At 38.5% G+C, this 17,564-nt stretch overlaps 1 protein-coding gene across 2 annotated transcripts in view; it reads left to right on the top strand.

The window, feature by feature from the left end:
* The window catches only part of BEGAIN (brain enriched guanylate kinase associated), a gene marked incomplete at both ends in the record, with an annotated part of 159,127 nt that overhangs the window by 86,335 nt on the left and 55,228 nt on the right, over positions 1–17,564 (top strand). For both annotated transcript variants that reach the window (XM_084288593.1, XM_084288592.1), the window contains one exon: positions 12,339–12,500. In XM_084288593.1, coding sequence (XP_084144719.1) covers positions 12,339–12,500 — 162 coding nt within the window. The remainder of the gene's footprint in view (positions 1–12,338; positions 12,501–17,564) is intronic.

Raw genomic sequence — 17,564 nt, 5'->3', positions numbered from 1 at the left:
TGCATTCAGATAACACCCAGTAGTTCTCCTTGTTACTTTTCAGCACTTTATATATGACTCTGTGTATAATAATAGTTTCTGAATAGCCTTCAGAATATGAATTACATGTACACTGCCGAGAATATGGGTCTGTCCAGGTTAAGGTGTATTGTTTAATCAGCTCTGTTTTTTGTTTGTATTAGCAAACCAATTATCTATTCTACTGCCAGAAAAGTCTTCCAAAATTCACTAGAGCTCTCCTCTGTGGCATGGCACTGTAGTATTGTCAGACAGCCATGTGTGATGGTGGGACCAAATCACAGAATCACAGAATAATCTAGGTTGGAAGAGACCTCCAAGATCACCTAGTCCAAACTCTGACCAAACACTAACATGTCCTCCACAAAACCATATCACTAAGCTCTACGTCTAAACATCTTTTAAAGACCTCCAGGGATGGCGACTCCACCACTTCCCTGGGCAGCCCATTCCAACGCCTAACAACCCCTTCAGTAAAGAAATTCTTCCTAATATCCAACCCTGGCACAACTTTGGCCCATTCCCCCTCGTCCTATCACCAGGCATGTGGAAGAATAGACCAACCCCCACCTCGCTATCAGCCTCCTTTAAGGTACTTATAGAGTGCAATAAGGTTGCTCCTGAGCCTCCTCTTCTCCAGGCTGCACAATCACAGCTCCCTCAGCCGCTCTTCATAAGTCTTGTTCTCCAGACCCCTCACCAGCTTCATTGCCCTTCTCTGGACTTGCTCGAGCACCTTGATGTCCTTCTTGTAGCGTGGGGCCCAAAACTGAACACAGTACTCGAGGTGCGGCCTCACCAGAGCCGAGTAAAGGGGGACAATCACTTCCCTAGCCCTGCTGGCCACACTGCTTCTTATACCAGCCAGGATGCCGTTGGCCTTCTTGGCCACCTGTGCACACTGCTGGCTCATATTCAGCCAACTATCAACCAATACTGTGAGGTTCTTCTTTGCCAGGCAGCTTTCTAACCACTCATCTCCCTAGTAGTATTGCTTGGGATTGTTGTGCCACAAGTGCAGGACCCAGCACTTGAATGATATGGAACAGAGACTGCAGCAGAACTGCACTGACAACTACTGAAAGTGTCTGAGAGGTCACTACTATCTCTCACCCTGAGCACTAGAAGTGTTATCTACTATATTCTTTATTAAAAATATCTGGCAAACATCTGCATCTTTTTAAAGACAAGAACCTATGGATTAAATTTAGAGATACAACATGAGTTATTCATGTGAATCCTATCACAAAACAGGCTCAGAACACAACTGTGACTAGATATAATTAAAATGATAATTCTGTAATTTACTCAGATCAGGTAATATACAGTGCTTATAAAGGAAAAAGTCAGTGGTACCTGCAGTTTCTTCTTCCCCTGTCCAAGTAGTAGTTTTGTCTGACTGGTTCTGGAGTCAAAAGAGTATATTTAATTTTTTGAGTTACTTAGCATAATCTTTCTTATGGGAAGTGCTAAGCCAACCCACCAAAATGAGTCCCTTGAGGCAGACATAGATGAATTTCAAGCCAGTGGAAAGATATTGTGAATGGAAGGAAAGAGACAAGATCAGAAAAGAGGTGATAACCTCTGCTCAGACTTACGTCTGGATGCTTAATGCAAAATGAGACTGGTTGACTTTCTTTCCCTACTACTAAAGCACATTTCTATATTACTCCCCTGCTCACATTCCAATCTCAGTCCTTTAGCAGAAAGAATAATATAAAGTTCTGCTTGCTTCCGGGCAATGGGTCTTACCTGTTCTCATTACATGTCCTATTACAAACAAACACTACAATCCAGGAGGACCCACAGTCCTGCTCCAGCACAGTTAGATCCAGATGAATTAGGAAGGTGAACAGACAAAAGCAAAAATGAGAAAGGTTTAACAATACAACTAAAATATAACTTTATAAGCTTGTGAGCTGATGTGGCATGCTGCTTTCAGTAATTTCCAGAGGGAGTGCATATCCATGACTACAAACCAAAGCAATCTAGAAGCTGACCACTCGAAGCCATAAAGAGAGATACTGCAACTGAAGGCAGCTTGCTCAGGCACCTGGAGAGCTCTCATTGGCTTCCAAATCATAAATTGAAGTCTACCTCTAATTTTGTTACTTCCATTTCTCAATACCTTACTCTTTATTTTTTCTTCTCTCTCTCCTTTCTCATCGCTGCTTAGTAGTTTGGATTCCCTAGTGAGATGCCATACAGACTGCTAGGACTCTGCCAAACATTAAAAAGCAGACAGCAGCTGTTCAACAGCTTCAAATCACTTTCCTTGAGAGGTAGTCCTTCCCCACCCCCAGTCTTTGTTACAGCAAGAAGTATTTGTTGAAGTCATTCCCTTTCTCCTGACTTTCTTATTCTTTCATATCTTGCCAATCCACATGATAACTCACCATTTTTCTAGTGAAACATTTTATACGAACATTTTGGCCTCTGCAAAGAAAGAAAGAAAGAAAGAAGAAAGTAACAGCACTTACCGAGATGAATATTCTTCCATAGTCATGTCAAGAGCAGCATCTGGGCAGCAAGCAGTATGAAGATCCCTTCATCCTTGAAAATGGTCAGAGAGGCAATGTCTCTTCTCTCTTGGATAAATGCTAGCTGAACTTTGCCATGCCAGAATGTAACTCCCTTCACTCCCAGCTTCACTAGCTGACCTCATTTCAGAGGTAGTCAAGAGCATGAGACAACATGTGGACAATGTGTATAATACTGAGTGAACAGAGAATGAGTCAGAAAACATGTATTCCTCCTCGAATTGCATTGGATTTTTTGTCTCTTGCAACCTTTTATTTTTCACACCTGTTCATCTTTTCATTTTCTAGCAATGGAGAAACAAAATGAACAGGGACAGGCTTTATTCAGACTCCAGTAGGATCACTTACCAAACATAACAGTTTGCATGTAAAAGCCACTGACTCTGAGTACACCTGACTGAGCTGAAATCAGTCCTCACAAGTTTCCAGAAGAGCCTAAGAGAGGCACCAGGAGGCAGCCTGCAAAAAGGCAGAGATTGTAACCATTTCTGTTACATCCACTGTGGCACTCTGTCATCCACTGCAGTCACCTTTGAATTTGGGCAAAAGACTCCCACCTTCCACTGTGCACTGCATTCATTTTTCACATTCAGCCAGCCAGACTACACACAGGTATTTACCCTCGCAAGTGTCTCACAATCAAAGTGGTCATCTTGTTAATAGGAAATGGAAATGTGTTTTTAAACTCCAGGTCCAAATCAAATTAACAGAAGAATTAAATCAGTCCTCCTAGAGCTGGCTCAGCTCCTCAGTCTCCGTGCAGTGAAGCACAATGCTGGGCTAGCCAGCACAGCTGCACGTGTTGGATGGTCCCTGTCCTGATCTGTGAGTTCAAGTTCTTTCCCTGCCATGAGCTGGGATGAAACCTAAATTTCTCAGCGCTCTTCACAACAGCCTGCTCCCTGGATGCATGTCTGGGTTCTCACCATTCATTTTCTTTTGCCCTTTAGAGTTTTCATCACACTGGGGGAATCACAATTGCTTGTTGAAGAAACTTCATTTAAAATAATCAGAACACCTTTCGTGTCTATTTCTGAAAGCTGTAATTTTATTCATGGTTTTTCTGTTCAACCCATTCACAGCCTTAGGTTATGGATAGTACCTTTAAATAAAAGACTATTTGTATGTCTTTATTATGAGCACATATCAAAAATCTTACCACGTTCCACTGACAATAATGGCATTCACTTAAGACCACTCAGTGCTGACAGCTGGCCCTCCAAGGGTTTTTGCATGTCAACATGTAACTGAATTTTCATACCTTAATCATTTCATACTACAATTAATAAGGAATGCTCTTGGATAGATGTGTCTGTGGGCTTCGTAAAATTGATATAGAAGCCATCCGTTCTGCAGTGAGACTGTTAGGTCAATATAACCAAAATGTAATTCAGTTTTATTTTTAAGAAAGATTCCTCTTTTCTGCCTCTTACTAGAAAGCCCAGCATAGTTTAGACACATTTACCATATAATATCGCTTGCCAGGTCTGAATTTTTAGTTGTGTGAATTATGCAACAGGCATGTTCTCACATCATAAGAAAGATTACCTTCCAAAACCCAGCAATTCTTCTGTTTTTAGGTACCTTTATCAGCTCCCCGGGTACTGTAAGTGAACTCTCATGTTAAGGATCTGTCCCACAGCACTTAGGACTTCAACTGCTTCCCCACCTCCTTGAAAGTATTCTCTTTTAAGTTTCTGATAAACCATCCCTTTTCTCTGGTTTAAATTCTGGCTGGAACCTCAGAAAAGGACTCTGATACTTGTTTTATGTGTCCATCAGTCATGTGGAAAGTATCTGAGCTCCAGATTTGGATCACCCACACATTTTTTTCTGAAACATATGTGCAGGCCTTCCGTCTCACAATCCAAACCCAGCTTCAGATTATTTATTTTGAAAATGAGTACTGGAAGGAAAATTCAAATGGTTTAATACTTGCAAAAAAAATTCCAAGAGACATCTATCTATATATATGTATATCTATATACATATGAAGGAAAGATCTGCATGCAATCTGACATGTAAACTGTCCATACTCTGAAGTTTCAAGTATTTAACAAACTACGGTGGAAGTAATAAAAAAATTTGGTGGGTTTTCTTTAGTGAAAAAACTGCCTGACAGACCTCAGTGAAAATCTGCAAAAAAAATAGGTGAGCTAAACAAAGTATGTATACACCTGAATTTATAGGAAAATGCCTGTTGTATAACCTGGATAAAAATTTGCTGAGATATTAACTACAGTCCAAATGAAGCTGCTGAATAAACAGCACAAAAGATTTGGAATTTGTGGACTGGGCTCTAGCTCTGAGCAGTAGCAATATAATCTGTTTCCCAGATAAAAATGAATTTCAAGTCCATAGTTTGGTTCTCGTCATAACATATCCGGATGTAGAATTTCTAATCTGATTTGATCCCTCTAATCAAGGAAGCAAATGTCAGGTTAGCCACAAAACAAAAACAAAAAATGCAGACAAGGAAGATAGTTTTGGCATTAATCTTTTGAAAATGTGACCCTGAGCATGTAACACATAATCAAAACTCGATTAACATAGAAATCCAATTATTGCTTCATTAACTATCATTCATTAATCTAGAAAACACTTGTTAAATGCTTGGACTTCATTTCCCAACAACTACAAATGTAAAAAATAAATAAATCTGGGGACAGATTTAATGACACAACAGTCATCTCAGAGCTATTGCTCCTAGGCCAAGCTTTCGGTGCCTCTCTTGCAGCACGTCCAACCTGGACAGCATGCAGATCTAACACGATCCATTACCAGCAGCAGAGCCACCAGCCATGAATCAACAGGGGCTTCCAAAGCCTAGTAACTCTAAGATCAAGTTGCCTACCCAGCCCAACTCCACTCAGTAGGAAAGCAGTGGTAGAGGACCCATTGGCATCTATGCCAATTTAATTGCAAATTTGATTTTATTTAAAGTTAGCTCTGCTAACTAACCCAGAGCTCTGTGTCCCCAGATTGCTGCTGCCTGGGTGTGAGCCATCTGTTGGGAAGAGGTGTCCCCAGAGCTTCACCTCCTGCCCAGCTAGCTGCCCTCATCTCTGTACTGACATGCTCCATTCAAAGATCAGAAATGAAAACAGGGATGTGGCTGCTTTTTCTCCTTGATCCAAACAGGCCATCCCTTCACAAAGGTCCACAGAAGCCTTATGCTGTTGGGGAGTGTTTCCACAGAAGTGAGTGCACAAACCTGACCCTGTCTGGGCTCATAGGCAGTCACTTCCCCATCCTGCTGCCTTCTATCCTGTTCTACAGACCCTTTCACAACAATATCCTTAGCAGAGCTGACCAACTTTGATGTTCCTTAGATAGAAAAAAAAAAAAAGAAAAGGAAAAAAAAAAAAAAAAAGATAAAAAGACGCTTTTTGAAATTCTTTTCCAGAATATATTTTTAAAATTTCCATCAGTGCTCCCAAATTCCTGATCCTATGAAGCCCTTTTTTAGAATGTGACACATCACAGACATGAAACAGATGTGATAAACACTTTTGAAACATTTAGTGGCTCTCTTTTGTGGGCCTCCACACAATCTGAGCAGACAAGAAAGGAAATACTATTACCTCATCTCCTACACAGAGTACTGAGTCAGGAAGAGGGGGAGTTATATGACAAGATGTGGTTATCTATGTCTGAGCTCCTTGACTAGAGTTACTTTGTAATTAATTGAAAGAAATGGGTATTTCCAGATTCGCGTCACCTCATCTAAAAGTAGGCTTCTGAAATAGGTCAGATTAATCTCATCCTGATAGTGTCTGTTCATTACTACAGACTGAAAGCAGGAGCCACAGCTGACCAATAGCACTTTCATGTTTTTTTTTCATGTTACTTCTGGTCAGGCCAGTCTTGATTTAATTCACTTGTCCAGTGTAATACCAGCCATGTGTGGCAAAGCCAGGTACAAGACTCAAAGCCCCAAAACACAGTTCAGGTCAGCTCCTACTTAAATGTTCCTTCTTCCAAGGCAGGATATTTACCCACAAAATACAATGACTTTGACTTAGGATTTCACAGTTGCATTACAATTTCTGTTCACTACCCAGAAATGAAAACCTTCAACTTGTTTTTTCAGTATATTTGACATGGACTTCTACCTGGAACTCATTTTGCATTCTCACTGCTTATTTCCATCTAAACACTGTTAACCAATTTTTGTTTTGATTACTCCTAGATCTATGTGAAGGAATGTAATCAGTTCATTCAGGGAGAATTTCAGCACTTCAGAAATGTTTTTGCTCCACGTTGAAACAACATTGCAGAACCATCTGCAAGGCAAAGCCTCGAGGTGGCAGAAAACATGAAAGTGCCACCAAAGCACATTCATTTGCAGGTGGAGACCTGGGGTTTCCAGGACACTCCAACGATGGGGCAGCCCCACAGATGTCAACTCTCAAGGAGAAACAGTCTTTGTGGTCTGTCTGAGGGTAATGTGCTCAAGAAATCCTCTGGCCTCCAGGCAGCTGATCAGCCCTGACTTTGCACGTCAGCATTCCTCTGTTATCAGGCCATCTGCTGGGCAGATGAGCTGGCAGGAGATCAGACAGGTACAATGAAAGCCTGCTTGTTTTCCAGCACACCTTCCTCAAAATAGAACTGTCACCACATGGCTTTCACTGAAATGCTCCAATGAAATATATTCACCTGGAGCTTCTCCAGCCAGCGCTACAGATGAATCCTGACCAACTGCAGGCTGAGATGGGCATGAGCTCTCCATTACCATGGTGCTCACCAACCTGCTAACCCTTCCTTGGGGCTGTGCAGAGTGACCCCAATGTTCCAATGTTCAGCTTGAAGTAGAGAATTGGCAAGAACTTCTAGGAAAAAAAAAAAGTATATATATATATATATATATATAGTTTGTCCACTCGTTGCCTTTTGTGGACAGAGGTTTATTGGAAAGGGAGAGGTGATACCAGGGATACAAACATCTGTTTTCTTCCAATCTAGTGCAAACTGGGATGGCAAATTCTTAACACCAAGAAAGTACCAGATACTTTGATGGTAATTGAACTTGCCTGTAAATATTCTCAACTTTCTCACATAAAATAGACCAATTTTCACTAAATGTAGAGCCTGAATAGTGCAACCTCCCACCCGGTAAGATGTCCTCTTAACTGCCTCTGAATAGTTGCAGAGGACAACTCCATCAACAACATTCAACAGTGTGGACTGGTGTCTCTCTCTATCACTGCCCAAGGGGACAAGGCTTCAAAGGCCTTGGCTGACAGCAATTCCAGAATTCAAACCTGGCAATTACTGGCTGTTTACAATGTTCATGGACACGAATTTATGTGCCAACATATATTTCATATTTTTATGTGTATGAACAGAGCTAATTGGTGAAAATAGTGCTTTGGAAAGTCTGAAGACCCATTTTTAATAACCTTTAAAGTGGTCTCCCTTGAGAGGTTTTCTTTCACCAGTTTAAATATTTAATATTGTACTTACTGTCTTTTTCTTCTAAAGAAATATTTTAATGAAGCAAAATGGGCAAAGACTTGCACACCACTGGTTGTCACAGCAGCAGAGCTTTAGAGAACAGTAGAAGAAACAGAGAGCCACTCATGCAAAAGGACCTACTATACAGGATTTTGAAACCTGTCCTGTAATTCCTTCCTCCCCCCCAGCTGCCTGAGATTCAGGAAGTCCGTGGTATATAGGATCGGTGTTTCCTAAACCATAGCACTATCAGATTACCACAGACTACTATTTGCAAATAAATCCTCTCCTTTCTCCTTGCAGCATTTCTACAATTAAATTACTTTCTTACTTTTTAACTAATAAATATATATGCAAATATATATTAAAATATATTTAATTAAATTATATGCATATAAATGTTTGCTGAATATATACATTCTTTATTATATTGATGATTAAAAAAAAATAATTAAAATATATTGATTTACCAGCATTAAAAAAATTGTGCAGTGAACTTTTCTAATTAACTTGTATGTGACAAGCAGAATCAAAATGCAGCTAGTGTGTGGAGTTTGTCACCTTGGAGAAACAGGAAAATGCTCATGACTCCATACTTTTGACTTTTTATCTTTTCTCTTTTTTCATCCCTGTCTAAATTACCACTGCCAAATTTATAGTGGCACATGACAAAATGAAGTATTCTTTATAAAAAGACCTTCTAAAACAAGAAAGTACACAACAGCACCAGGAAAGAGGATTCAGGCATTTCATTCTGTGATAACACTGGAAGATAACAATGAGGGGGAGGAGAAGGCATTCAGAGAAAGAATGTCTGTTTCTTAACAAATGAAGAAGCTCATGAAATACCTTAGATGTGTATAAAACAAAAACTGAGCTTCTGATTCTGCTATTATAAATACTAAATTAGGGACTTTGTATCTAGAAATATTTGTATATAGAAAGATTTTTTATCTTTCTACTTTTTCTCCACTTTCCTTGCCTTTGCTTCATAGGTGTTTTTTCATATATTACTGGAAGCAAGAGAAAACAACAGGCTTTACCTTAAAACAGTAATGTATAAGGGTCAATTCATCCATAAATCTAAACCATCCTGGGAATCCTGAAAAATCTTCTACTAGTGCTATAGCTATTAACACCCATTCAAGGGTTCCAGTCTGAGATTCAGGAAAACCTGTATTTGTGCCAATAGATAGACTACCATAAGTATTAGTTTCACTAAGTCACTTCAGAACTTGCTTGGTTCAAGAAGGATATTGAATCAACTGTTTAAATACGTTCCCAGTACTTTCTCAATTGGGGTCCTTTTCCTTCTTTCTTTTCTATTTTTCTTTTCTTTTCCCTTTCTTTTCTCTCTTTCTTTTCCCACTTCCTTCCTTCCTTCCTTCCTTCCTTCCTTCCTTCCTTCCTTCCTTCCTTCCTTCCTTCCTTCCTTCCTTCCTTCCTTCCTTCCTTCCTTCCTTCTCTTTCTTTCCTTCTCTCTCTCTCTCTCTCTTTCTCCCATAAAAGTGGCTATAAGTTTCAGGCTATTCAGCATAGTTTTGTCAGACCATGCTTTCTTTCTAAAATTCTTAGTTTTCTGTCTAACAACTTATATTTTAATAATGATTCACTGTTGTGTATCTACTAACCCATTTTAAACAATCCCATTATATACTAGATGTTACTGTTCCTGTCTAAAAATTAATTCTACTTAAAAACAGCCAGATATTTTTTCATGTATCAGATGAATCAAAGTACATGTTCCATTAGGTTTTGGAGGGTTTATATCATTTTCTAAAAATATACATTTCAGGATGCCATCTTTCCAGCTTGGGTAATATAGCAAGTAGAAAAGAATTATGAGAATAACTTTGAAGTTGCCTAACTTATACTTTAACTATTTTTCCTTTTTTTTTTTTTTTGTCTACAAAGTTACAGCTATGCTTTGATACCCAAAGCATTATGTGAAAGAGTGCATCTATATAGACTGTTTCCTTGCCTTATTAGAATGTGCTTGGTTGTTTTATACAGTCACTGCCAGCTGTTACTGACTTAAACATTCCTCACATTCCCATTTCGTTTGTACCCCTACAGCCTCCCAGTCCCCTGAGGTCAAACTCTTCTCTTGAACAAAACTCCCTAGGATGTTGTAACTGCCCCTGATCTAGCTTAACTTGTATTAACTGCATTTATCCAGCACAGAGCAGCAGCCTGGACATTTTTATCCAAAACCACAGCTCAAGGAGCTAGTTCACTTTTTATACAAATCCTAGTGGACAGATTTTTAGAACAGCAGAAGACTAGAGATGAAATCTCTTTTCACTCTTTTCACAGTTTTCACAGAATCACAGAACGAGTGATGTTGGAAGGGACCTCTGGAGGTCATCTGGTCCAGCTCCTGCTCAAGCAGGGACACCCAGATCAGGTTGCCCAGGACCACATCCAGACAGCTTTTCAATATCTCTAATGAGTGAAATCCCACTGTAATGTTATGACTCTGTAACCCACACTTCATAGAAAATCCAAGATTCCAGGTTAAAGGAAGGAAAACTGACCATTCTTCTTTCCTAAACTGAGCAGATAAATAACAAGAACAATGTCAGAAGCAGAGCAAGTGAAAGGTGGAATGATGTGACAACCTCATGAATAAAGATGTGTAGAAATGAGCAACGTGGCTTCAGATTCTTATTTCCTAGATAATTTGGCAGTTTTATTCACTGAGTGAAATATAAAAACTAAATGATTACATTAACTGGAGTTGCATTAAATGTCTGAATTAGAATATATTATTTTAAGAGAATATAACTACAAGTGGTAATCTAAGTATAACTGTAACCACGCAATATCTGTAATTGAAATAGAGCAGTGTTGGCAAAACATTAGACTGTTTCCTAGATCTAGGCTGCATGGATCAAGTAAGCAGCAATTGTAAAGCTTTTGTATTAACTTACTGAAGCTCCAACAGCAGCTGGTAAAGGAGAAGGCAGTCCCACTAAAGTGAGTTCAGATGTGTGTTTCTTGATGAATGGCATGTTGTTTCCACCTCTATTGTCTAATTAAAGACCCAGAATATTAGTCTGCTGAAGCTGATGGCAGTACTGACTTGACATCAAAGGGAATCAAGATTTGCCATTCTTTTATGAAGAATGATTATTATCTTATGTTTAGAAAAAAAAGTAAGGCAATACACAGCACATCATGTAGTAGCCCTCTTTGCACCCTCTAGGTGACTGCAGGCTGCATTTCTGTGGTGCCTCAGAGATCCTGCCTGAGGCCAAGAGGTCATCTCAATACTAACAGAGGAAGCAGTATCTGAACCAAGTTACAGTAACATTACTCCCACTTTGCTGTTCACTTGGAAAATGTATTAGAATATTGAGGAGCTTACAAACTAAATAGGCTAGGAGGAAAGATTTCCATCATGCAAATAAGAATTGAGGCAAGAGGAGACTGTCTCACTTGAAGTAGCATAGTCAGGGAAAGTATCACCATCACTGCAAATCCAGGTGGACAGTTTGGGGCAGATGGCATTTTGACCATAACAATAAACATTTTGTTTGCGTCTCCTGATTTTAGGCTATTTTATATCTTCTCTAAAATATAGAGAAAACAATAAAGTGAAAAAATTCCTCCCTCTTCAAATTCTCTGCTTACTGCTTTGCTTTCTGAAGGATTGTAACAGATGCTAGATTACAAGTAGGGCATAAATTCTTTCTTGATGAAAGTACTGTGAAAAATTAGAGGGTTACATCAGTGTCTAGAAAGTCTTTGCTCCCAAATAAGCAGGAAAATGGGGAAGGATACATAATAATAATTGATTATTAGAATTACAATTCTCCAGATGAAAACCTAAATAGTAACATCATTAGCAGCCCTACAGGTAGGAAGTAAGGTGCTGATCAATCCAAATGAAACAAAATCTTCTTTCTCTACAAAATGTATTATAACCTGGACTATTGGCAAATAATAGTTTTGCACACTTTATTTGGTCACTGCTCTATAAATATCTGCTACTTCAGTCATATTTTTGGGTAACCCTAAATGAAAGTTCCTGTGTGAAACCAAACTCTAGACTGTATTTTGTTTTTAATGAGGGTTCTTCCACAAAGTGTTCCATTATGGCTAATGAGATATTAGCAACAAATGCACTAGAAAGGACAGATGGGAAGATAGTCAACTGTCTAAATCAGAAGATTTTCAAAGTGCAGTAAACAAATTATTAAGCACAATTCTCTGGCTCAATGCCAACTTAGACTGTAGGTAATTGGTCAAAGAGTAGATCATGAAAAGCTTTTCAGGAGCAGCTAAATTCTACAGCTGTGGTCTTTGTTTTTCTAGTACTTTGCAAGAACAGAAGGGGGAATTACGAAAGCGTCTATCGTACACTACCCATAAGCTGGAAATGCTTGAAACGGAATTTGATTCTACACGTCAGTATCTTGAAATAGAATTGAGACGTGCTCAGGAGGAACTTGAAAAAGTAACTGAAAAACTGAGAAGGTTAGTAACTAACTTTTTGAAATAAACAGTTTTGAGGAATTTACAAACAGCTATGTTAAAGACATATGTAAGTAAAAATATAAACATATATTCTCAAACATAAATTATTTTTTAATGACTACACATTGTATTTTCATACTAAATATATGTATATCACATATCTGAACATATATTACATGCCACATAAATTATGTACATATGATATATAATATATCTTTGTATTGAGAGTAAACATGAAAATAGAAATATATAGGCAGATATATCTATCATATTGTTTATATGTGAACATCATACATGCAGGGTAGTACTATGCTGCATTACACAAAGGCTATAAACACACTACATATACACTTACATATATATAGTTATACTGTATATATGTATATATACAGAAAATATTTTAATGAATTTGGCTGCATATTTTCAGTTGTTAGTCTCCATTGCACTGATAGAAGAAAAGAGAATTTGGTCCTTCTTCACTCAAAGCTTAGACAAAGTTTAAATTTATCAGTGATTCTTAATATCCATTTTCTCATTTGTTTGTAAAACTTCTGAACCTACAATTATCCATTTGTGCAGAAATGCATTTACATTTCTTGTGAGACCTTTCCTAAGCTTATGTGGATAATTGAACCATTTAATCTAATTCACTGGATGAGTCAAAACAAAATTATCATTCCAGGGCTATACCCAAAGAACTTATCTTCACTCTTTGAAAAAAAAAAAAAAAAAAAAAAAAAAAAAAACAACCCAAACAACTCTATGAAAAATTTAAAAATAATTAAATAATTTTAAGGCTACAAGATCTCAAACTAGGAAACATCCTATTGGACTCATACCTTACATGTTTCTCAAACTGGGAGGCTTCCTAAAACAAGGCCAAAATGAGCAGGTTGGATGATGATTTTGAAATCTACACATATCCACCATGACCATTGTGAAGGCTTTCCATAACATTTTCTTGCCAACAATACATATTTTCCGTATCATTTCACTTAGAGTAGACCTACTGAAAGTAACTTTGCTCTTGATGTATTTTTGTCCCATTACAGCTATAAGGACAGGGAATGCTAATAGTCTTTTCTCTTGAAACATTATTTCGAGCACAGTCATCATAATTCCTACATCATGCTTATCAGAGCATCCCACTTTCGTTAAAACAAAGGGGCAAAATACAGTCTCTTAAAAGACAGTAAGAAGCATCATATCAACTTCACTGGGCACTGATGATTTAAGTACCCTGCAAAAGTCATGTCAGACAGTCTTGGTTTTGCTTACGGCAAAGTCTAGCAATTGTACTTAAACATCAGATTAGTAGAACTCGCTTTCCAGTAGTCTAATTGAACATTGTACAGTATTATGAAGAAAACTTATATTAAAAATTATGTTTCAGGGGGGTGATTACTCCCCTGAAGATATATTATAATGGAAGCCCAAAATATTTTATGAGGTGAGCTTTAACAATGTTTCTATTGAGAACAGCAAGGCATACAACAAGTTGAATGACTAGGTTTCCTAACCTGGAAAAGAATAATGTCAGAAACAAAACTGCCATCCAAAAGCGTGTCAGCAACATGTCACAGAGGAAAAAGCAGTGTGAGAAAAACAAGGAACCAGAATTAGTTTCAATAACATGTTTCTTGCTTTATTCACTGCACAGGGAGATAAATTCAGCCCCTACTAATAAATAAACCCTGTGTAACATGATCCCAGTTGCATACTAGAGAACATTTCTGTTATTAAACTTCCATTATCAAGGAGTGCAGAATTTTTCCAAGAGGCTGAATAGCCATCCTTTTCTACTCCTTTCTGAAAGCCTTTACCCTCTTAACTCATACAGAATGAACAACATTACTACTAGGCCTCCTCTCTCTAACCCTCACAGGGAGGACATTTATGTGGCTCCATGGTCAAGTTTTTTGACCTCTCTTTTTCTTTTTTGTCCCAGTGGGAGACGGAGCAAGGCAGAGCTGAGTGGGTTAAATATTAACTGTAAAGCATAGCTTTGGCTCTGAAAACTGACTGAAAATACATTGGGGGGTTCATATGCCTCACAGTGATCTCCCTATCTGACATGACCAGCATGGCTTTTTCAAGTCAATTTTTTAATTATACTCAAATACCAATCTTGGAACCAAAACCTTTCTCCAAAGGTCATGCAGGGTTTCCTGCTCGAGACCACACCCTGGGTGCCAGCTGTGCAAGGTCTCCCTTCCTAGCTTTTACCAGGGAGTACAGTTATTTTAAGACACAAGGAGTAAACCTGTACGAATATATTTTTAGTGCAAATATTAGCCCACATGCGTAATTATTTCACCAAAAGCAAGACATATCATAGATTGAAAGGGCTATCTGAACAGAAATCCTATGGCTGCATTAGCTTTCAAATAAATAGGGGGAAAACTCTTGTTTTCATAAGAAAGACCATGTTACTTCTGATAACAGATAAGGAAGAGGGCTTTTGAACAAGAAGTTATTTTAACAGTCACTCTTCAAAGCTAAACTGTACTCTGGTTGAAATTCCCTTCTTTGCAGGTCAGCACAAACCTGTTTTACTTCAGATATATCTCATGGCTTTAAGGGGGCTTGAAATAGAGTGGAAACAGACTTGTGCAGGCTTTCTCTTCAGTGATGATCTGTAGTCTTAGAGAGAAATGTGGTGTTTGCTGTGTTAGAGCGCTGATACATAATATTAAATGTGGTCTAAATACATGTACTTCTCAGTAAACTCTAATTTAACTGAGAATCTAAACATGCATTTAATGCATGCACATTATTATGATACACATGTACTTGTGGAGGCACATGGGTATCATCTAAATATATGAATTTAACAATACAAAAAAAGTCATAAAAATATAAGTTATCAATTCACATAAAAGGAGCTTATTCTTAATGCATTTTCATGGGTTAGTGAAGCTGACCTATTCTTTGCTTTATTCGCAAAGAAGACAAATTTACAACATCAGAATGTTTTATACTTCACAAGGTTTTTGTTATCTAGGTTTTGTTTTTTTTGTTGTTGTTTTTTTTTTTTTTCCTGTAAACAGGAAAAATTCTCTTATCATTTCCTCATCTGATCATTTCAAATTGGAATTATTTTCCCTACTCCACTTCTATTTCACACTGTTGCCCAAAGATAGATTTGATTACTGGGTTCTTTTATTCCTTTAACACTTTCTTCCATATATTTATGGGTCCATTTCTCCCCTTGCCACCCACATTTGCTGACACTTCTTTTGGCAGAGTGGATTTCCAATTTAGGTTTTATATGTGTATGTGCATGTCTATGTGTTTGGGTATATGTGAGCATTTGTGCTTATTTTGACTACCTTTGCATACTGTTCTCGATAGAAACAATTTTTGAAGCTCAGCTTCCTATATACTGTGGATTTTTGGTTTCAATTTACTGTTTGGGTTTGATTTGCCTAGTAGGCAATTTTTTGTAGAAAAAAAAAATAAAAAAGAAAAAAGAAGCATTGCCAGCCAAGAATGATTATTTAATGGTAACTGATCTTCCAGTCATTCACACCAGGAGAAAAATGGTCTCTGCAGAACCGTTGATGCATTGCCACTGTAATAAGCCATATATCCAGGTAGTAATCACTGCTGGTTCTGTTCAAGACACGTAAAGTGAACAATTCAATATGTCAACCTTCAATATCTCCCTTGAGCTCTCCATGTGGATCCATACTGCACAGACTGGGGTACAGAGAGGCTTGAGCTAGAAAAGCCCTGAACCAATATTCTTTCCACTTTTTTTTCATTAATTTTTGCAGATACTTTTGAACCCATGCAAACTTTCACGAAGTTGCAGGTGCTAAATTTGACATCAGTTTTACACCGTCTCTAGCTGAGCCACGAAATGCTAGAGGATTGCTACAAAATATATTTAATCTGTTCTATTTTGATTTTCTTGAGGAAAGGCTGCAGACCATGACTGACGAGATACTAGGGCACCTCTGGTCTCAGCCAGCAGGCTCTATCTTATTTTTATAAATCCTTGTTCCCCACACCGCGGCATGCAGCTCTACCAACATGACATAAGAACTAGTGCTGAATAGCTCTCTGCAGACAAAGCCACTTTAAGCCTCCTCACTTCTACTAACTTATCAAAATCATCTCTGCATTCTCCTTTGCCATGAAAAGATGGGTATAGGGTATCCTGAGATTTCTCTCTGTTGTGTTGACTTTAGCTAAATACCAATAAATGCCAAGTATACCTGCAGCTGCACAAATAAATGTCTGTATAGAGGCTTAGTAGCAAATGCCGCATCTAACAGGAACACGGAGAATGCAGAGATCCATGAACTTCATTCAATCCTTTAAGTCACCTGGACATTTACACAATAGCATTGTGAGAACTGGTGAGTAATGACTGAGCCATAGGTTAGTAAAAGTCTCACAAATTTCCAGCCCATTGAGGTCACCACCTTTGCAAACACCATTTACCATCCATCCTCCTCACGGGGTGGAAATCTCTGTGCAGCAGCTCTGTAAAATATGCAGTACACCAAATTTTTCCCAAGACTAACAATATATATTTGAAATTGCCACCCTGAGCCTGGCTTGACTCTCTGTGCCCCTGGGAGCTTCATCTGTGGGTATGTCTTTACCTTGCCCACAAAGCATCTGTCCTCAGCACAGAACTTTCTGCTCAGAGCTGTGTGGCAGATGTTACGGTATAACTGTGAGCCTTACAAGAGGCACTGCCAGCCCCTGGCCTGCCCCTGAATGGAGGATTTGGTTTATGCAACTGGAAAGAAAATCTCCATGGCAACAGAAGGAGGGAGAGACCTGAACTGTCACTGCAAGGAAGGGGTGGGATGGACCCCTCCGTTCGTAACCATGGCATGGGCTGATTGCACATCTCAGTTCTGATTTCAGCAGCCACTCCTATCCACACGATAAATCAAAGGTAATTCTTTAATCCCAATTCCTTGCTGGTCATTGTGGAAACTAAATCCAGGTTCAGGCTTCTCACACAAAGTGGCTTTGTGCTGAATGAATGTGTATTACATCCGAGTTCGCTTATACAATTCTCTAACACATTGCCTAAAATCA

Source organism: Netta rufina, assembly GCF_964035555.1.
Source record: "Netta rufina genome assembly, chromosome: 5".
Classification (NCBI taxonomy): domain Eukaryota; kingdom Metazoa; phylum Chordata; class Aves; order Anseriformes; family Anatidae; genus Netta; species Netta rufina.
This window is presented reverse-complemented; position numbering and strand designations above follow the sequence as displayed.